Genomic DNA, 22,408 nt, shown 5'->3' on the forward strand with positions numbered 1-22,408 from the left:
TTTGCTGAATGAATGAGTTCAGCAAACATTCTTAGAACACAGTCAATGGGAGGTACTCCTAAGGCATGATAGAGGGCAGATGCCTGCCGAGTTCATGAACTTGAATCCAAGAAAGATGTGTACAGTACAGTGCCAAGGTTTCAAAGCATGGTTCCCAGGTCAGTAGCCTCAGCATCACCTGGGAACTCATTAGAAATGCAGAGTATCAGAAACAAGCCCAGATTTACTGAATCAGAAATTCAGGGAGGGGCAGCAATCTATTTTTTACAAGCCTTACAGGAGACTCTAAAGCACTCAAGTTGGAATATCACTGATCCAGCAGGACACAGATACAAAGCAGGGCTGGAGGGCAGCCAGGACAGAACCGAGAGCGCATGGGCCGCTCACAGGACAGCTCTCTGTATCAGCACAGACCTGCAGCATGTGACACCACCAGGAAGAGTCAGGAGGATTCTATTGTCAGGATGGTGAAATGATTAGTGTTCTTGTGGATCTATCAAGTACCAGACCAGGAAATCAGGCCGTCTGGGTTAGGCTTGGCTCTGCCACTAACTCTCTGTGTGATCGTCAGCATGGCCCTTTACCTCTCAAACCTATTTCTTCACCCATGGGTGCTCTACTGAGAGGGTCCTGTCCTCTGGTAGTGTTCTCCCACACTCTCAGATGACTCTTTCCTATCCTTCTCCCACTTCACCGAGAAAACGGAAGCAATCCAAAGAGAGCGTCCACAGATCTCCATCAACCACCTACCAATATCTGCACCCACACACTCAGCCTCCCAACTTATTGCTAATACCCTAGCCACACTTCTATCTAAGTCTAAGCTCTCCATTTGTGTGCTCAAAGCCGACCCCCCACGCACTCAAGGATATTGCTATACTCCCCCACATCAATTCTTTTCTCTGCTGGATTCTTCCAATCACCATAAGAAGTTGTATTTCCCACCTTTACTTCCCTTGGCTGCAGGACTCCTGCGAACAGTTGTCTATACCAGCTGTCTCCACTTACCCTCCTCTGCTCCTCCCTGAAGCCCACTGTACTGAGGCTTTCCCACCATCCTCCTAGCAGCATTGCTCCAGGGAGAGCCACCAGGGACCCCCATGTTCACGTGATCTTCAGCAGCACTCCCCCAGTTCATCATCCCTTCCTCATGCACGCTCCCTCTACTTCCAGTAGACCACACTCTTGGCTTTTCTCCTACTTTACTGGTCCCTCCTTCTTAGTCTCTTTCTCCGATCCCTATTCTTTTCCCAGACCTCTAAATGCTGAAGTACTCCAAGGTTCAGTCCCGGGTCCTCTTCTCTTGTCGTCACAACCACTCCCTTACATCTTCACCCAGTCTCAAGACTTTAAATTTGAACATCTCTGTGTGCAGATCTCCAAACACACATCTGGAGCCCAGACTCTGGGATGCCTACTCAGCATCTTCCCCTAGATCATTAACACCTTACATTGAACGTGTTCAAAACAGAATTCCTAGTTTCCTGTCAAATCTGCTCCATACCACCTTCCCCATCTAAAGTAACAGCAACTCCACACTTCTTGTTGCTTAGGCCTGAAACTTTAGACTTTTGTTTGTTTGTTTTGTTTTTTTTTGAGACAGAGTCTCACTCTGTTGCCCGGGCTAGAGTGCAGTGGCATCATCTTAGCTCACAGCAACCTCCAACTCCTGGGCTCAAGTGATCCCCCTGCCTCAGCCTCCCAAGTATTACTAGCTGGGACCACAGGCAGGTACTAATTTTTCCCTGGCTAACTTTTCTATTTTTGTAGAGATGGGGTCTTGCTCTTGCTCACGCTGGTCTCAAACTCCTGGGCTCAAGCAATCCTCCCACCTCAGCCTTTTCAGTCATTCTTTTTTTTTTTTTTTTTTTTTGAGACAGAGTCTCACTTTATTGCCAGGGCTAGAGTGCCATGGCGTCAGCCTAGCTCACAGCAACCTCAAACTCCTGGGCTAAAGCAATCCTACTGCCTCAGCCTCCCGAGTAGCTGGGACTACAGGCATGTGCCACCATGCCCGGCTAATTTTTTCTATATATATTTTAGTTGGCCAGATAATTTATTTCTATTTTTAGTAGAGACGGGGTCTCGACCAGGCTGGTCTCGAACTCCTGACCTCGAGCGATCCACCCGCCTCGGCCTCCCAGAGGGCTAGGATTACAGGCGTGAGCCACCGCGCCCGGCCTTCAGTCATTCTTGACTTCTCTTTCTCTCATATCCCTTATCCAGTTGTCCAAGGAAACTGTGCTGGTTTACGTTCAAGACATATCTATTATCTGACCACGTCTCACCTCCTCCAATGCTGCCCCCACGTCCAGGCCAGCATGACGTCCTGTTTCCACCCTTGCCCCCCACATTCTATTCTTAACACAGCCGTCATGGTTTTTAAATGGATGTCAGATCATGGCATGCCTCTGCTCATAACTCTGCATCGAATGATTCATCTTGCTCACAGTAAAGGCCAAAGTCTTACTAATGGCCTACAAAGCCCACACAGCTGGTCCCCCACACTTCTCTGACCTCATCTCCTCCTCTTCCCCCCGACTCCACCTGGCCGTAAGGGGCTCTGCGCTACATCCTCTGAGACCTTTGCTCTAGCTGTCCCCTCCCTCTCTCCGCAAAGCTCTTCCTCATATATTCACTTGGCCAACTCTTACTCCCTTCAAATCTCATCCCTGCCCCATCCCCTCACTCTGCCCTGTGTTTTCACGTCTCCACAGCACATACCTACCATCTTATAACATTCTCCAGATTTCCTTGTGTATTTTCCATCTCCCTCCACTACAAAGTAAGCTCCACAAAGGCAGGGATCTTTGTGTTTGTTCACTGATGTATCCTGGGCCCCTTAAACAATACCTAGTACATAGTAGGCACTCAAAAAAGTTACTGAATGAATGACTTTAACAGAACACATTTTTAAATTTTATTTTTATTTTTTAGAGACAGGGTCTTGCTATGTTGTCCAGGCTGGAGTGCAGTGACTATTCACAGGCTTGATCGGGCAGACTGCAGCCTTGGAACTCCTGGGCTCAAGTGATCCTCCTACCTCAGCCTCCTGAGTAGCTGGGACTAGAGGCTCGTGTCACCGTCACCGGCTCGAGACACATTTTTTTCAAGTTAAATATTTATTTTAATATATTAGAAAGTAATATAATAAACATGTTAAAACTGTAAATTCAGTAGTGACAGGGTTCTTTTATGATTTTAAGGAAAATATCAGGCAAATAATAGTATTTCATAAGTCATCTGAAGCTGATAAACAAATTGAGAAACACTGCCCTCTATACAACAGAGGCAAACTCAAATCCTCTGCCATTCCAGAGGGCTTTCACAGGCAAGGGTTGCATCCTAGAATTCCCAAGCCTGGCTGTGCACACAATTTACCTAGGAAGCTTGTTACACATTAGATTCCTATGTTCCATTTTAAGCGCCCTAGGGTTGGGGCCTGGAATCTATATATTTATTTATTATTTAAAACATTTTTTAGAGACAGGGTCTCATTCTGTCACCCAGGCTGGAGTGCCATGGTACAATCATAGCTTACTATAACTTTGAATTCCCGACTCAAGCAATCCTCCTGCCTCAGCCTCCTGAGTACCTGAGACTTACAGGCATGCAGCACCATACCCAGCTAATACATATGTGTGTGTATATATATATATATATTTTTTTTTTTTTTGAGACAGGGTCTTGCCATGTTGCCTGGGCTAGAGTACAATGGCATCATCATAGCTCACTGCAGCCTCCAACTCCTAGGTTCAAGCCACTATACCTGGCTGATTTTTTTATTTTTTGTAGAGACAGGCTGGTCTCGAACTCCTGAGCTCAAGTGATCCTCCCACCCTGGCCTCCCAAAGTGCTTGGATTATAGGTGTGAGACATGGTGCCTGGTCCCAGCTAATATTTTTAAATTTTTTGTAGAGATGGGGTCTTGCTATGTTGCTCAGGCTGGTCTTAATTCCTGGCCTCAAGTGATCCTCCCTCCTTAACCTCCCAAAGTGCTGGGATTACAGGTATAAGCCACTGTGCCCAGCCTGGAATCTATATTTTAAACAAGTATTTCAGGTAATCCTCCTATAACCAGCCCAGTACTGTGCAAGGCTTAGCAAGTAGGAATTGCTATATTAGATGACCTCTGAGGGCTCTTCTAGCTCCATTCTGCCTTTGTGATTGAAACTTGATCACCTACACCATAGAGCAGGGGTTTTCAAATTGCAGATTAAAATCCATTTAATGAGTTAGAACCAGCATTAGGGGAAAAAAATTAAACAGACTATAAAATGAGAATGCATTGCCTATAAGTGTATTATTTCATGAAATTTTTTGAGCTAAGTGTATACATATATATATGTATTAATAGTAAGTGGTGATATACAAAATATATATATTTTTTACTGTAGGTTTATATTCAAAAAACTTTGAAAGCCACTGCTGTTGAGAGAAATCTCAACCTTTCAGAGTTATAAAAATGTGAATTCCTGAGCTCTACAAAATTCAAATCTCTGGTAGTGGTTCAGGAATCTGTATTTTTAACAGGCAGGTGACTGATGCAGGTGGTCCTCAGACCACACTTAAAGAAACACTATTGTGCTCTTTGAATTCAAACCTGTCTCCAGGACTCAACTCATCCGGTGTTTTTCCATACTAGGGGAGAAAGGGGAGGAAATGGACTCAGGGGGAGCAAATATCCTTTTCTTTCTTGATGGTTAAGAAATGATTTGAGGCAGGTCACGGTGGCTCATGCATGTAGGCCGAGGCAGGAGAATCACATGAGGCCAGGACTTCGAGATCAGCCTGGGCAATACAGCAAGACTGTCTCTACAAAAAATTTCTAAAAAATTAGCCGGGCATGGTGGTGTGCACCTGTAGTCCCAGTTACTTGGCAAGCTGAGGTGGGAGGACTGCTTGAACCCAGGAGTTTGAGGCTGCAGTAAGCTATGATCATACCACTGCACTCCAGCCTGGGTGACAGAGTGAGGCCCTGTCTCTATTTTAAATAACATTAAAGAGGGACACTAAGATTTTTTCCCACCAGAAAAGTGGGCAGAGGGGCACATGTACTTATTTTTGCCAACTTATCAGAAGGGACTATATATATATCTGTTTGATTCAATGCCATGTTTCACATAGGTAAGCATTCAAACATTAAATTAATTAAAAATCACCCAGGCGTGCTGGCACAGACCTGTAATTCCAGCACTTTGGGAGGCCAAGAGAGGAGGCTTGCTTGAGACCAGGAGTTCCAGACCAGGCTGGGCAACATAGGGAAGACCAGTCTCTATAAAAAATAAAAAAATTAGCCAGGCACTATGGTGCCTGCCTGTAGTCTCAGTTACTCAGGAGGCTGAGATTGGAGGATTGCTTGAGCCTAGGTCAAGGTTACAAGTGACCTATGATCAGGCCGCTGTACTCCAGTCTGGGCAACAGAGCAAGACTGTCTCTAAAAAAATAAGTAATGCTGAAATGAGAATACAAAGCTGTACCTGGGTCCTTCTTCAAATTGTCCTTCTCAAAGCCTAGTTCTTCATACATTTTAGGGATGCCTTGAAAAAAAGAAGAGAAACCTGACAAATAAACCCCTGAATCAGAGTTTACTCAGTACCTTTAAAGTGAATAATCCCCACATTCCCCTTTTTTCCTCCAGTAGAAAACAGGGCTCAAGCCACAGAATGAAACCTCTTGAATTTAGGCCTACCACAGAACACCAAAAGTATACTCAATTAACATATATTTACAATACTTTAAACAGCTCCTACTATGTGCCAAGTGATTTACATATCCTACCTTTAATTCTTGAAAACAACCCAGTAAAGTAGGTGTTAAACCTATTTCACAGGAGACCCAAGGCCAGAGAGGTTGGCTGACTTGTCCAAGGTCTCACCCAGGTAGTAAGTGGCAGTGTTGCTGTCTGTGCCCAACCTGGGCAACAAGCTGGTCTCGAGGGTTAGACACTAGGAACATAGGAGTGAGACATGGCCCTGTGACTGAGCTTACAGAATGTCTGCTACAAGGTATACACACCTCTCATTTTGAAAAGCATTCTTCCTTTAATTATATAATTGAGGGGCTGCCTGGGTGTTTGTCCCTATAAACTCAATTGTTGACAAGTTAAGGCCAACTCCATTTCTATGACTCCCGGCCCTCCTGGGGGATTTGGGAGACTGTAGCCTAGAAGGATAAACAGTACTTTGCAGGTAGTAACTTAATTTTGGGAAAAGCTCATGCAAGTGTGTTTCAAAGGGCATAAATGTCATGTAACCTTGGTTTAAAGGTGGTTCCACAACCACCACTTTTGACTTTGGGCAATTTGTTTCCTTCTGTATACACCACGTTCTCCTCATTTTAACACTAAGAGGGTTGTGACAACTGAATGAAATTTATGCAGATCAGGAAAGAATCCCAATCAGCATCAACCAAAGTACACCCTCCCCTGGAGTCTGCCTGGATGAGATGTCCTGACAGGAACAATCACTGTGCAAGTATTTCCTCACAACAGGGCTGGAAGGGGGGCCTCGTAACAGCTAGTGGGCTCTTCACAGAAAACAAGCCCATACCACCTGTCAGGGACCATTCTGAGCATTTTATCTCACACTCCTACCAGGGATTTAAGAGGCTTACATTCCAACTTTAGTATTTTTTATTGATACAAAGTAGATATACACATTTTGGGGCACATGTGATATTAATACTTTGATACAGTCATGTAATTAGGATATTATCACATTAAACATTTGTTTTTTCTTTATGCTGGGAACATTTGTTCTCTTCTAGCTATTTTGAAATATGCAATAGATTACTAACTGTAATCACCCTACTGATGTATTAAACACTAGGTCTTATTTATTCTAACTGTATTTTTGGACCCATTAATTAACCTCTCTTCACTCACCCACCCCCTTAAATTCCAAATTTTGTGTTCTTAACCACTATGATATGCCACATCATGCTTAAGCAGAACCAATGTTCTGGAAAAAATAGAAAAAGACAAAAAAAATAGAAAACACCAGCCAGGTGCAGTGGCTCATGGCTATTAATCCTAGCCCTCTGGGAGGCCGAGGTGGGCAGGATTGTTTCAGCTCAGGAGTTCGAGACCAGCCTGAGCAAGAGCAAGACCCCGTCTCTACTAAAAATAGAAAGAAATTATCTGGCCAACTAAAAATATATATAGAAAAAATTAGCCAGGCATGGTGGCGCACGCCTGTAGTCCCAGCTACTCGGGAGGCTGAGGCAGGAGGATTGCTTAAGCCCAGGAGTTTGAGGTTGCTGTGAGCTAGGCTGACGCCATGGCACTCTAGCCCGGGCAGAGCGAAGACTCTGTCTCAAAAAAAAAAAACATTACATCAATAGTGATGAATATATAATTGCATAACATTCTAAAATCAAGCTACATAAAGGTCCTCAATTGGTACAATCAAACTCATCATTTTTGTTCACTGATTTGTGGAAACACAAACCATCTGCACCTATAACAGAGTCACGTTCAGGCCTCCGGGTGCCCCCAGGAGCCTTAAGCTGGATTCCCCTCTGACAACCACACTGTGGTTTCCATAACAAGCTGCTCTGAAAGTGGTTCTGCACCCCCAGGCACTAGCTTGGTCCCCAGTGGCTGGCAGCTTAAACTATTTGTGGGTGGTTTCTGGGCCCTGACCTAGCCACTCACCTAGAAGGCCTGGGCATTAACCCTTTAGACTCAGGCCCCTCTGGCAGCTAACTCATTCTGGTCTTCAGCCACCAGTTGGCTGGGGTACCTCAGCATTCACATTAACAGGATAGGGCCAGTGGGTGGTTAAGCTGCAGGAGAAAGAAGCTTAAGGCAAAAAGCATGAAATTCAGAAGATAAAGGGTTATACACAAAGTCCAACAGGCTCGTTTAGAGGGCCAGAAAGGGTACAACTTGCCATGTTACTTACCCATGGTCATAGTGCTAGCAGAGAAAACAGAACAAAAATTAGAACATGGATAACTTTTCTCCTGCTTTGTGTTCCTTCCACTATACCACACCATCTAACAGCCGTAAGATACCTTGCAACGGCCTTCCAGGTACTCCCTGGACAGTGGGCCAAAACAGGGTAAGGACCCCTACTGGAACAGTAGACATTTAGCACCTGCTGCACAAAGCAATGGGTTCTGTACATTCCCCGAATGGAATATTATATAGCCACAGTAATGACATGAGAACACAATTATTAAAAGGAAAAGAACAGAATTAAAACTATAGAAGGCTGCGCACGGTGGCTCATGCCTGTAATCTCAGCACTCTGGGAAGCCAAGGCAGGAGGATAGTTCGAGGTTAGGAGTTCGAGACCAGCCTGAGCAAGAGCGAGACCCCGTCTCTACTAAAAATAGAAAGAAATTGTCTGGACAGCTAAAAATATATATAGCAAAAATTAGCCAGGCAAGGTAGCACATGCCTGTAGTCCCAGCTGCTCGGTAGGCTGAGGCAGAAGGATTGCTTGAGCCCAGAAGTTTGAGGTTGCTGTGAGCTAGGCTGATGCCACAGCACTCTAGCCCAGGCAACAGAGTGAAACTCTGTCTCATAAAAAAAAAAAAAAAAACTACAGCTGATTTCTTCTCAACTATGTTAAAAAGAAAAATGCTTAGAGGATACATTAGCTGTGTCTGCTATTTAGTATTTCCAATGTGGAAAGAGAAACCACTATCTTTAGTGCTATGATCATCATGTATAATTTTTTACTAGTTATTTAGCATCAAAACAATCCTTGTGGACTGATTATTTTCCAACAGCTCAAAACAGTAACATATATGTAGTCAGGTACACACACACAAACTTAAGTTTTGATCACACCTTTAAAAAGATCCCTAGATTTCTTTTACCTGAATTTTGATCTTCCTCCTTTGGTCCTTTGGCCATCCTACATGGATGAAGATACCAGCACAGTGGTACAATAACCTAACTGGTTTCCCAACGTCTGCTCCAATCTCCCTTTCCACAGCAGCCAGTGCCTCCAAAGGTTAAGCTCCTTGTGCACTCACTGTGATCTGGCCCCATTAGCCTGATCTGATCTCCTACTTCACTCAGTTCTATGGTGTCTCTGTTGTTTCTCAACCAAACAGACTGGGACCTACTAGCATGCACAAATGGCTGGCCCCATTGTGTAATATCAGTGACCACCCTTTATCAATCCCCTTAGCACTTAACGTATCTATTGATGTGTGTGGGAACACCCTTGACCTCCAGGCACTAAAGCCAACAGCAGCTAGTAGTGTCATTGTGACAATAAAAAACCCACCCCTACAAATTTTGAAATACCCCAGGGATAGGGGTTGGACAATATTGCCCCAGCTTCAGAACTCTGCCCTAGAGGGTAGCTGCAGGAATAGAATGTTCATTCAGCAAAGCAGCACAGTATTTCTGGGATAGACAGATGCCTTCTAGGGATACTACCTTATTCCAAAGACAACTAAAATTGTGACACTGGGACAGAGGGTCACCTAACAATGATCCACTCCCAAATTTTCATGGGTAGCAGCTGAAGAAATGAGAAAATAACCACACAGTAAGAACTTCATACAACTAAATTTATTAAACCCATCTTGTTGGGTATCTCGTCCTCCCCCTTGTTTTGACATCAGGATGTGGGCGGTGCCTCTACACTCTGGTGTGCATACAAACCACCTGCAGCTCCCGTTAAGTCAGATTCCAATTCAGTAGGTGGGGGGCCCCCAAGAGTTTTAACAAACTCCCAGGTGATCCTATCTACCCACTTGCTACAAGCTCAACCACAAACACCAAGCCTTAAGCCCCCAGTGGGACATTTGCTTGGAAGTCAAGTTTCCAGCCAGAATAGGAACAAGCTGTTCCAAACCAGTTAAAGTGTCCCCACTTGCTTCAGTCCCACAGATGTTTCATGACTTACCCAAAATCTCAATCCTAGTTACGGCCAGGGCTCAAATCCAGTTAGTTCTCTCAACTCCCAACAGAGCTTTTTCTACTGGGACAAGAGACCAGGCAGCTTTATTTTTTTAAAACGGAAGTCAACTCAACTGAGTACACAAATACAGGACCAAGTGAAAGTTCAGCACAATTATATTACTAAAAATTAAAGAGCAACACAAACCAAAAAACAGACATACAGCAAAAGCCTTAACAATATTGTAAGGTTGGTAGTAGCATCAGAGGGACTTTCTACATTTTGTATTTCCGAAATGCTTTATTCAGATGAGAATAACATAAACGCTCTATCTCCTCTATAAAATGCAATACCCACTCCCCACTGCAGTTGGCACCCAGCTCTCGTTAGCTATCTATTCACCAAGAATTTGTTCTCAAACATTTTTATTCCAGTGGTAGTTGTTATTTAATTCAGAAGTTAAAAGACAAGTTTCCCCCTATAAAACTGAAGCTGAATCAAACTCCTTCACTGTTTATGAGATGGTGCCCTGGCCCTACATTAGAAGATTGAGAAGTCAATACATGTTTATGTAATATTGTAAGTGAAATAAAAAGCATACAGCAACACTCCATGATTCTTCCGTTTAACCAACTAGATCTGATCTCACTGATTAAGACGACTTTATTATTGGGACTACAAAAGTCATATTTTCATAAAAGATCAGGCACACTATATAACCTCCAGGTTTTAAAACACCTATAGCAAACAAATTAGAGAACCTGATAACAGCAATGAAAAGGTGGCCCAAGAACAACTGAACTCAGTCACAATGAGTAAATTATTAAACTGAATTAACATGTGCTCAAAATTAAAAACCAAAATTGAAAATGAACAATGGCCAAGTTTTATGTCTAATGGTCACAGAAATGATGGCTTCTAAATGTCAGCTTCAGTGAGATCTAGAAAATCACTACAGGCAATAAATTTCACTTTCACATCAAAGGGGAGCAAACCTGTAAGAGTTAACATTTCTCACATACCCAAACATAAACTAAATTAACCCTTTTGGCCAGGCATAGTGGTTCATGCCTGTAATCCTACCACTCTGGGAGGCCGAAGCAGGATTGCTAGAGCTCCGGAGTTCAAGATCAGCCTGAACAAAAGTGAGACCTTGTCTCTACTAAATATAGAAAAATTAGCCAGGCATGGTAGCATACGCCTGTCGTCCCAGCTACTTCAGAGGCTGAGGCAGGAGGAGGATTGCTTCAGCCCAGAAGTTTGAGGCTGCAGTGAGCTACGATGATGCCACTGCACTCTACCCAGAGCAACAGTGAGACAGTATCAAAAAAAAAAAGAAGAAGAAACTGAACCCTCCTCCACACTCCCCCCTTCAAAAATAATTATTTTGTAACTCGCTCACTCAATGTAACATCGCTAATGAAGGGCAGGGCTGGGAATTGAATCTAGACAATTTGCCTCAAAGACTGCCCTCTTATCTATACACACCGCCTCTCAAAAACCCTATAGATTCTCTTCATTTTAAAAGAAACCTGAGTCTGAACAGTGAAGCCAAAATTTAATCTCAAGTATCAAACTAAAGCCTGCGTTTCCTTCACTACACATCGGTGCTAATAAAATTTCTAGTACAGAACAGAATCACTGAATAGAGGGGAACATCCTGGTACACAGGAGCACTGCATCCTGCCCTTAACCAAGGCTGTAAATTCAAACCCCAACCCCAACCATATCCTCCCCTCTAAAATCAGTTTAAATGGGGCTACCATGCCACAGAATGCCACCAAGGGTACGTCAGGCAATGCTACAAAGCTCAAACTTGGATCTGCTAGGAAACACTGCATCCAATCAGAGAACGACAAGGTTGTTACCAGCTATTCCCATCGAAGCTTTAAGAGGCTCGAGGTCCAAGGACTTGAATATGGCCAGGCTCCTTTCACAGAACACACAACAGTAATGTACATTTCATTGAAAACTTTTTTATTGGCCTTTTGAATAGAAACGGGGATTATTTGCCAGGAAGGATGATCCCATCATACTGAAAGAGAAGAGATTTTATTTTTTCAGAACAGGAGGCAACAAAGATTGCAGCAATGGCTAACATTTGAGAATTCAAATCTGATACATGAACTTGAACTCTGAATCCCATATCCTTTCTGGACTAAACAGGAAGCTGGCTGGTTTTAACAACTGTAACACTGTGCTCAACTCCACTATAACCTGAGAAAAGGGAACTCCTTTTAAAGCCCTAGTTCTGGATGTTCTTTTAAACCACCAACCCTGGAAGCCCCCACTTGCCAGGTTGCCCAGTTATTCTAAACAAGCTGCCCATCAAACACTACTTACTGTATTGTGCATCCCCAAACCCCAACTCCATTCACAACACCGCACACCACCACCTCACTTGAGATAAATCAATCAGCTTTACCTTCTGCTGGAACCAGCGCATGGCCTCCTCTTTGCTGATTCTGTGCTTGGCCCCAATGCAGCCTGTCCTGCGCTTCTTGTCTGCGATGCTGAAACCTGGCCTACCCAGCACCTGTCCCAGGAATAACCAACAGTCACCTAGCCAGCTCAGAGTCAAGAGCAGATGGACAAACTCATACATTAGAAATTGATCTTCAAGAGTCACCTGGCAGCCCACAGAATCTGGAGAAAGACCTATAATCTCAGCCTCTGACAAAACTGTCATCAGCATTCTAGTCACATGGCCATACTATAGATTTGCTCCAGAGGCTAGAACATTCAGCACCTGCCTCCCTCCCTCCCAATGGTGCTGAGGATCCTCCACTATTGCTCCCCAATCTCCAAAGCACGTTTGTTTTTAAAATTAACATTTAAAAATCTAAGAAATATTGGCCGGGCATGGTGGCTCACATCTGTAATCCTAGCACTCTGGGAGGCTGAGGCAGCAGGAGGCCAGGAGTTGGAGACCAGTCTGAGCAAGACCAAGACTCCGTCTCTACTAAAAATAGAAAAATTAGCCAGGCCTCATGGCACTCGCCTGTAGTCCCAGCTACTCAGAAGGCTAAGGCAGGAGGATCCCTTGAGCCCTGGAGGATGAGGACACTGCACTCTACCCAGGGCAACAAAGTGAAACTGTCTTTACAAAAAGAAAAAGAAAAGAAAAAGGAAATGGAACCCTCCCCTCCTCACTCCCACTTCATATTAAAAATAAATAAAATAAAAACAAATCTACTGCAACATGTGCATTACACAAAACTTAAAACTGAGAAGCAAGCGCGCGCGCGCACACACACGCGCACACACACACACACACACACAAATGTCCCCAAATGCCCTGTGAGTATCCAATTCTCATTACAGTTTGGATATTCAAATCTAATGAGGATGCCACCATCTTTCAGGGGCCATACTAGTCAAGACTTCTGGTTTTGGCTATTTAGCTTTACGGTTGGACCAAAACCTTGCAGTAACACAAATAATCACTTTTACATTAAAAATCCCCATCTGGAGCAAACGACTGCATCATCCAAACCTGTTTCTATGTCCTCTGGCTAAATGCCACACCCCTAGGGTCTAAGGGAAGGAGGGATGAAGGAAGAGCAGCCTTATTGCAGCCAACCCACGGGCCAAATGGAACACCAATACTACCTCGCCAAAAATTTTCAAATCACCAGCTGGATGAACAGTTTCCTTCATCCACCTTTAAGCCATGCTGGTGCTTTACAGATATGGGACTGTCAGCTTCACAGTAACAAGGTCTTGTCCCTCTTGTTCAGTGCTATACCCCTATACTTGCCACATAGAACACACAGGCACACTCAAAGCTTCAACCCAACGTCTAAACATCAAGACAGCACATACAAAAGAATAGAGCGTCCCCTCTCCTCATAGAGCAGGAGTGTGAAAAGGTTAAATATCCATACCACATAGAAGTCCAGGCCATAGATACCAATGCTTGGATCATATTTGATACCCAGATCGATGTGTTCCTGGATCCCAAATCCAAAGTTTCCAGTATCTGAGAAGTTATTTTTTCTTAATTCATATTCTCGCACCTGAGGAGAAAAATGCAGCAGTAACACTCCTGGTCATATTTAATTCTCCCCAAAATAACGATCTCAACTGGCAACATTCAGCACCCCAGAGCAAAAACAATGTAGCTTGGCTGGGCTCTGATTTCCTCACTACACCAAATCACATCCCAACTATAGATTTCAAGAACTTTCCCAACTTCCAAAGGGCAAAAAAAACCCCAGAGAAAGCAAAGGCATTAAAATGACTCCCAGACATCTTTTAAACCACCAAAGAAAAGAATATAGTTTCACTTTGAGTATAGAAAAAGCCTTTTAAAAGCTTAAATATACACATACCAGGGCACCAATATCACCCCATGAAGGGAAGAGCCTCACCTTTAGACCTTTCTCCAGGATTTCTTCTGCCTTGGCCCCTCTGACTGTGCAGTGGACAGCAATCTTCTCATTTCTCCTGATGCCAAAGGATCTGACAGTGTATCTAGCTGCAGACAGGGGAAGTAGAAGGAGTCAGAAGTTGTCAAACTCCCACTGTACTCATCTCTTCCCTCGAATACCATCTCCAGACTGAAAGCGACATTAAGTATCCACCCACACTCACAAAGTGGTGATGTTCTAACCAGTGTCACCTATGCTGATTAATCAATTTCATCTACAGCTGCACTCCCCAATCCCTGGTACCGGTCCATGGCCTGTAGGGACTGGGTTGCAGAGCTCCACTGCCCACCCCCACACTCCCAATGGAAAAATTGTCTTCCATGAAACTTAGGAAGGGGGGGCACACAAAAGGAGGTGAGTGAAGCTTCATCTGTATTTACAGCCGCTCCCCATCACCGCCTAAGCTCTGCCTGTCCCCCCAGCCTCCCCCACCCCAGCTGTGGAAAAACTGTCTTCCATGAAACCAGTCACTGGTGCCAAAAAGGTTGGGGACCGCTGATCTACAGCTCAGAAGACACTTCCCAATTTCCAGTTATCCAACCATACTTCAACAATTAAGAACTCTAAGTCACAGTGCTAAGTCTCAGGAAGGGCAAGTTCACAACCAGAGTAGGCCAAAGAGGCCACTAATAAGATTATCATTGTGTTCCAAAGAAAAGAAAACATTATTGATAACAGCTAATCCTTATGCATAATGCTATGCCTATATATATTTTTTGGAGACAGTCTCACTCTGTTGCCCTGAGTAGAGTGGCGTAGTATCAGCATAGTTCACAGCAACCTCAAACTCCCGGGCTCAAGCAATCCTCCTGCCTTAGTTTCCCAAGTAGCTGGGACTACAGGTGGACATCACAACGCCTGGCTAATTTTTCTATTTTTAGTAGGGACGGAGTCTCACTCCTGCTCAGGCTGGTCTCGAACTTCTGAGCTCAAGTGACCCTCCCACCTCTGCCTCCCAGAGTGCTAGGATTACAGGCGTGGGCCACCACGCCCGGCCTGCTATTCCTATTTTACAGGTTAGGTTCTGAGGGATTAATTAACTTGGCAAGATCACAGTTGTTAACATCCTAGTTGAAAAATCTTTACTTTAAGCTAGTCTTAAAGACTGCTCACATACAATCTGGTATTCCAACCCCACGTTCCAATCTCAAAGGGTTGGCTCATGAGTTTAAAGGGATGCCAACTGTCACCTAAACAGGCTTGACGGCAGGTGAATTAAGAAACGACGGTGCAGAGTGGCCACCCCTGCCACTACTCACCCTTAGAAAACACAGGAGTCTGGCCTGTGAGCTGCTCCAACACCTTGGCTGCCCGGGTCAGTCTGTCTCCACTCTCCCCAACACAGATGTTGAGGCAGAGCTTGCGGATGCGAAGTTCCCGCATGGGGTTCTCCTTTTCACCTTGATCCTGCTGCAACAAGGAAGCGCAGAAGTCAAGACACTGAGGAACCCGTCACAGCTGAGAACCCAGGGTTTTTATTACTTTCCATTTCCACAGCATATTTATTTCTGCTCATTTCAAATCGTACAGGAAGCCCTAAGAGTGCAGTCAGTCTCACCGTGTTTCTCTGGGAGGGATCAAGGAAAAAGTCAGCTCGGGCTCTTCCTCCGCGCACGGGTGAAGAGAAACTCAGGACAAGTACTGAGTGTTAAAGTTACGCACACTTAGGATCAACCCCCAGGGGCTCAATGTCTAGGTAACGAAGAGCGCCCCCATGGTAAGACAGATTAAGGGGGGAAGGGAGAGAATACAACTGAATTGCTGAGGGCACACGTGGTTGTGCAACGTCCTGCACCCCGTTCGGAAGCTGTCTGCGGGCTGGCGCCTTCCTTAAGCAGAGTAACCGGCGGAGGTTCCCTAGCACCGGGCAAGCCTCAAGCTCTAGGGACCGGGAAAAGGCCCGGAGCCTGTGTCCCCGAACCTTCCGTTCGCTCCATTTGCCCTCGCCGCCGCCCGCGGGCCAAGCCTCTAAGCCCTCTGGGCAGCTGACCCGAGCCCGCTCCTGGGAGGACGAGAGGAGATGACAGGGTCCAGCCCTGTGCCCTCAACCCCCACGGCTCTGCCAGTTTGGGGCCGGCTGCCATTACGGGCTCCATCCTCTCGGGCCGCGGACGAGGCAGCCACCGCAGGCTCGGCAGGCCGTGGATGGCGACGGATAAAGGAAAGCAAACCTAAACGCTAGTTACTCACCGCCATGACGGGAAACAGGAAGAGGGAATGGAACTTCCGACCCAGGGCCTTATGGGTCAAGAGGCGGGCTCTTTTCCCAGGCTCACCAGCGAGGTGAGAGCGAGAAAGAGAGGCGCGTCTGGCCCGGCGCAGTGCAGCGTTGCTTCCCCCTTGTGGATCGTGCTCGCAACTGCAGGCGACGCGGCTGACGACCCGGACTTAGGTTTCCAAAAATAGTTTTTGACAGCTCAGTGACCTGGCACGTCTGAGTTTCCCGATCCCACTGACATTCTCCTTTCCTACACAGTATCAGGACCTAGTGGTTCTCGCGTGATGAGACTGCCAAAACGACATTAAATCAATTATGCAAGTTATCATGCAAATTTATTCTCTAACAACTTAAACAAATAGAATTTATACAAATCCAACAAAGTGGTGGCTTAAGTGCTGAGCTGTGAAGACAGGTGGATGTTGGTCTTGTGTTGGCCAGCTAATAGCTAAATGACCTTGGGCAATTTACTACAGGTTGAGTATTCCTAATCTGAAATGCTTGGGACCAGAGGTGTTTTGGATTTCGGATTTTGGAATATTTGCATATACATAATGAGGTGTCTCAGGGATGGGATGCAAGTCTAAACACAAAATTCATTTATGTTTCATATACTCCTTGTACACATTGTATACAAGGTAATTGTATACAATATTTTTAATGATTTTGTGCATGAAACAAAGCCTGTGTACATTGAACCGAAGCAAACATGTCACTCTCTCAGCCATCCATGTGGACAATCTGTGGTTGTTTGGTATCACCATCATTCCTGAGTCTAAATTTATATGCTACTGATAAACAATCATTTTCTTACACTTAGTCACACTTAAGTACTTAATAGTAAAACATATGATGTACCATTAATACAGTGAAAAAATGTGTTCAGGGTAACTAAGTGACACAGTAGCATCACCAGAATCCCTACATCAGCTGTTAAACAGCAATAGCCAACAACAGCAGGCTTTCAGTCTCCACCTACGATACTGTGTTTTGATTAAAAGGTTGCTGGACATTGTATTTTATCTTTTTAGGTAAGAAGAAACATCAGAAGCAGTTGCGTGACCAGGAGGTGGGCCCTTTAGGGATGAAGATGCATTCTGCTGGTGGCTTTTAAAAATGTTTCCTCCAGAGTCATCTGCCTCTTTAGCAATGGTTTTTGTCTTAGAAGTCTCTCTTGGCCGGGCTTGGTGGCTCACGCCTGTAATCCTAGCACTCTGGGAGGCCAAGGCAGGTGGATCGCTCGAGGTGAGGAGTTCGAGACCAGCCTGAGCAAGAGCAAGATCCCGTCTCTACTAAAAATAGAAAGAAATTATCTGGACAACTAAAAATATATATAGAAAAAATTAGCCGGGCATGGTGGCGCATGCCTGTAGTCCCAGCTACTCGGGAGGCTGAGGCAGTAGGATTGCTTGAGCCCAGGAGTTTGAGGTTGCTGTGAGTTAGGCTGATGTCATGGCACTCACTCTAGCCCGGGCAACAAAGTGAGATTCTGTCTCAAAAAAAAAAAAAAAAGACGTCTGTCTGGTTTCACAAACCCACATAATTTCTTGTCCTGTGATGAATGCATGCTGCTCCAGTCCTTTAACAAGCCCATCACGCATTTTCACCATGTTGTCTACAGGCACTTTCTGCAACATTAGCAACATCTTCATTGTCACTGTTATCACCATCACCTTGATTCAGAACCATATTGGCTATTTCACCATGGGTCAATGAATGAACAACTGAAGCCTTATCATCGATGTTAAAAACTTCAATAACCATGTTTTGCAGCTTACTGACGGACACTGAAGGAATTTTTTTTTTGCATATGTAAGGCCAGACATAACTTTTTTCTTGTTTGACATACAAAATCCTTCAAGGTGACCACCTAGTTCATCGCCATCACTGAACACAGGCGCAGGCCAGAGTTTGAACCAGCCATGCATGACTGTGTCTTTAGTCACTGAGTTCTCAGCATTGGCAACAGCATATATGGCATCCTTCATGCTAAACTTCTGAAAATCTTCCACACCCACACCTCTGTTCACTGCTGTTAGCATGCTGTTCAAGAAAGTCCTTTTATATTTACTCTTCATTGCTCTAAGGATACTCTGGTCACATGGCTGAATTAATGAAGTCACATTTGGAGGAGTACATGGCATAAACAGTTTTCGGGTTTTTTTTTGAGATAGGATCTCACTCTGTCATGCTGTGATGTTATCATAGCTCACTGCAGCCTCAAACTCCTGGCCTCAAGCAAGCCTCCTGAGTGGCTAGAACTAAAAGCACGTGCCATCATGCTCAGCTAACTTTTTATTTTATAAACATTATTTTTGATGAGAATTTCAGCTGGAGGATGATCAGAACAGTTGTCAAGGAATAACAATCTTGCAGTTGTCCCCAGTTTCCCTGAAGTGAGCAGGAGCCAAAGGTACAAAGTAGTTGTGAAACCAATCAGTTAAGATATCCCTGGTGATCCATGCCTTTTTGTTAGCATAATAATGGACTGGTAAGAAATTCACTCCTTGGTCAGAGTGAAGACACAAACTTTTGCCTATCACAGCAAGCTTACACTTATGCATACCTGCTGCATTGGCACATCTCAGCACAGTTATTCTGTCCTGGGCATTTTTAATTCCTGTAGGGGCTGTGGCATCAGCTGTCATCAGTGTCTTTCTGGGGCAATAATGCCAAAATAGTGATGTTTCATCAGCATTAACTTGTCCTGGCATCAGATTTTCATCAGCAATTACCTTGGCAAACTCATTAGTGAATTTCTCTGCTGCTTTAAGATCAGAAGATGCTTTATCACAAGTCTTTAAAAATTTAATGCCATGTCTTTTCTTAAATTTCTGCAATCAGCTTGTTGAATATTCACAGTCCCTTTCAATTTTCAGTTCATAGTGATAGCTCCTGTTCCATGATTGACACCACTAAGAGGCACGTGATCATTGCTATGCCAGTGGATCCACTCGTTCAATATGCAATTGAGATCTTCCTTTTCAGCTTTATGCATTTTCTGTTTTTCATTAACTTCTGTTCAGCACTTAAAGCACAGAACTTCAACACTATCATTCTGTTTCTTCCGGTCACTGTACTCTTCTGTAAGACATTTCGCGTGCTACTGCCCACTTTCTCCAACAGCTTGATTTTCTGTGTGATAAACATAAATGCTTCGTCTTTTTCTTATCGCTGTTACCCACAGGGTTATCTGCAGGCCTTTTTTTTTTTTTGAGACAGAGTCTTGCTCTGTCAGCCCTGCTAGAGTGCCGTGGTGTGATCACAGCTCACTGCAACCTCAAACTCCTGAGCTCCAGGGATCCTCCTGCCTCCACCTCCTCAGTAGCTGGGACTACAGGTGCACACCACCACACCTGGCTAATTTTTCTATTTTTAGTAGAGACGGGGTCTCGCTGTTACTCAGGCTGGGCTCGATCTCCTGACCTCAAGCAGTCTTCCCAGAGTGCTAGGGTTACAGGCGTGAGCGCCTGGCCTTGCAGGCCTTTTTGACATTTCAACAATATCTTTGCACCATAGCAGGGAATAAGCAAAAAACCACAGTGAGTAATGGACATAGGTCTTGGCCCCACGTGGGGCCCCCAGGGCACTTGCCACTGGTGCATCCGGCCTGCACACATGCCATTTTCTTACCCTTCATGGGCGGGCTTTTGAGGCTGAATCTCAGTATGATTGGAAAAGTTATACCACAGCTGAAGGGGAATTGCAGGGTTTTTTTTCCCTTGGGGATGTTGAATAAACTGTAGTGTGCCTGCGTTTGGATTGTGACCTGTCACATGAGGTCAACTGTGGAATTTTCCACTTGTGGCCTCATATGGATGCTCAAAAAGTTTGATTTTGGAGGATTTCAGATTTTGGATTTTCGAATTAGGGATGCTCGACCTATAATTAGAATGCTTTCAGCCTCAGTTTTCCTCATCTGTAAAATGGGTAACTATATCTCATAAGATTGTGACAATTAAATGAGGTAATTGTGTTAAGCACATGGTAAGCCTGAAATAAACTGTTACTCTTGTTATTAACATAAATACACTATATCCAAGCAACATCCCCCCCCAAAGTGTTAGAGATGGCATATAATCAAGAGAGGGCCATCCTGCAGGAACAAAGATGGCTTGCAGATTAGTCTGAGAAAAAAGGACTTCAATGACCCCAGACAATCATAGGGCCTCCTGGTTTACACTGAGTCCTCAGCAGCAGGACCCAAGAATGGGGTACCAGGATGCATATGCCAGGAAGTAGCTGGCCTTGAGTCAGCCAGTTTCTTTAACAGAAACAAATGGAAAAAGGAGACCATACTGGGCTTTGGTAGAGAAGTAGCCAAGCCTCTTCTGCTGCTGCCATAATTCCCTTCTTTAATCCCCACAAGGGAGGTAGAAGCCCCAGCACTTCTTGTTTCATCAAGAGAAGCAAGAGGGCCCTTCTAGGAAGCTGTGCTGATGGAGGCGAAAGGAAAAGGCCCCTCCTTTGAACGTCTTCATCAAGCAGCCATTGGGCAGCGCAGAGCTGCTTCAAAATTTGGATAAAGAGACAACCGAATGCAATACATGGTGCTGGATTTTCTTTTGCTATAACGCATTTTATTGGGACAATTGGCAAAATCTGACTAAGGTCCACAGGTTTCAGAAATGTGTGTGTTTTTTTGTTTGTTTGTTTGAGACAGAGTCTGGCTCTGTTAGCTGGGCTAGAGTGCCATGGCATCAGCCTAGCTCACAGCAACCTCAAACTCCTGGGCTCAAGCGATCCTCCTGCCTCAGCCTCCCAAGTATCTGGGACTACAGGCATGCACCACCACGCCTGGCTAATTTTTACTATATATATTTTTAGTTGTCCAGATAATTTCTTTCTATTTCTAGTAGAGACAGGGTTTCCCTCTTGCTCAGGCTGGTCTTGAACTCCTGACCTTGAGCAATCCTCCCACTTCGGCCTCCCAGAGTGCTAGGATTACAGGCATGAGCCACAGCACCTGGCCCAGATATGTATGTTAACGCCCTGATTCTGCTTACTGGATCTTGGTTATATAAGAGAATGTTCTTGTGTTTAAGAAATACACATACAGGCCGGGCGTGGTGGCCAGCACCTGTAATCCCAGCACTCTGGGAGGCTGAGGCTGGAGGATCACTCGAGGTCAGGAGTTCAAAACCAGTCAGAGCAAGAGCAAGACCCCATGTCTACTAAAAATAGAAAAATTACCCAGGCATGGTGACATGTGCCTATAGTCCCCGCTACTCAGGAGACTGAAAAGGGAGGATGGCTTAAGCGCAGGAGTTTGAGGTTGCAGTGAGCTATGATGACGCCATGGCACTCTAGCCCAGATGACAGAGCAAGACTCTGTCTCAGAAAAAAAAAAAAAGAAAGAAAGAAAAGAAAAGAAATACACATTCAGTCAGTGTTTGGGGCCAAGGGACATCACATTTGCAGATGTCTCAAATGATCCAGAACAAAACATATTTAGAGGGGAAAGGATAAAACAAAAGTGGTAAATTTAACATTTGGGGACTCTGGGTGAACAGCATGTGGGACTTCTTGCAACTTCTCTGTAACTCTGAAATTGTCAAAGTCATGTTAAAATAACTTGGGGGAAACACCTACCTGGAAGATGTAAAACTGAGCTCATTCTCCAAAGCTCAGGCTCATTCCCTACCCCCAGCTTTTTTTCAGACAGACTTCCCCATAATAGCTCTTCCTTGGCTCCCATACCCACACTGTGTTAATGAGAGTAGCTAATTAACAGCTAATTTTCTGTGCCCACCAGGTACCAACTCACTCAACCTTCAACATCTCTGCAGAGGCATCTGCAATATACTGTTGCTTCCCCATTTTACAGATGGGCAGACAGGCATAAAACTTTAGTAACTTTTTTTTTTTTTTGAGATGAAGTCTTGCTC

General features: G+C 44.6%; 1 protein-coding gene across 1 annotated transcript; it reads right to left on the minus strand.

Moving 5' to 3' along the window:
* Positions 1-11,825: 11,825 nt before the first annotated feature.
* On the minus strand, positions 11,826-16,564 carry RPL11 (ribosomal protein L11). The gene is made up of 6 exons (XM_045546035.1): positions 16,493-16,564; positions 15,562-15,712; positions 14,243-14,349; positions 13,757-13,888; positions 12,295-12,405; positions 11,826-11,904 (listed from the first exon to the last, which is right to left on the minus strand). The coding sequence occupies exons 1-6, from the start codon at positions 16,496-16,498 to the stop codon at positions 11,875-11,877; spliced, it is 537 nt and encodes a 178-aa protein (XP_045401991.1). The 5' UTR covers positions 16,499-16,564; the 3' UTR covers positions 11,826-11,874.
* Between the last annotated feature and the right edge of the window lie 5,844 nt (positions 16,565-22,408).

This window comes from Lemur catta, chromosome 3, assembly GCF_020740605.2.
Source record: "Lemur catta isolate mLemCat1 chromosome 3, mLemCat1.pri, whole genome shotgun sequence".
Classification (NCBI taxonomy): domain Eukaryota; kingdom Metazoa; phylum Chordata; class Mammalia; order Primates; family Lemuridae; genus Lemur; species Lemur catta.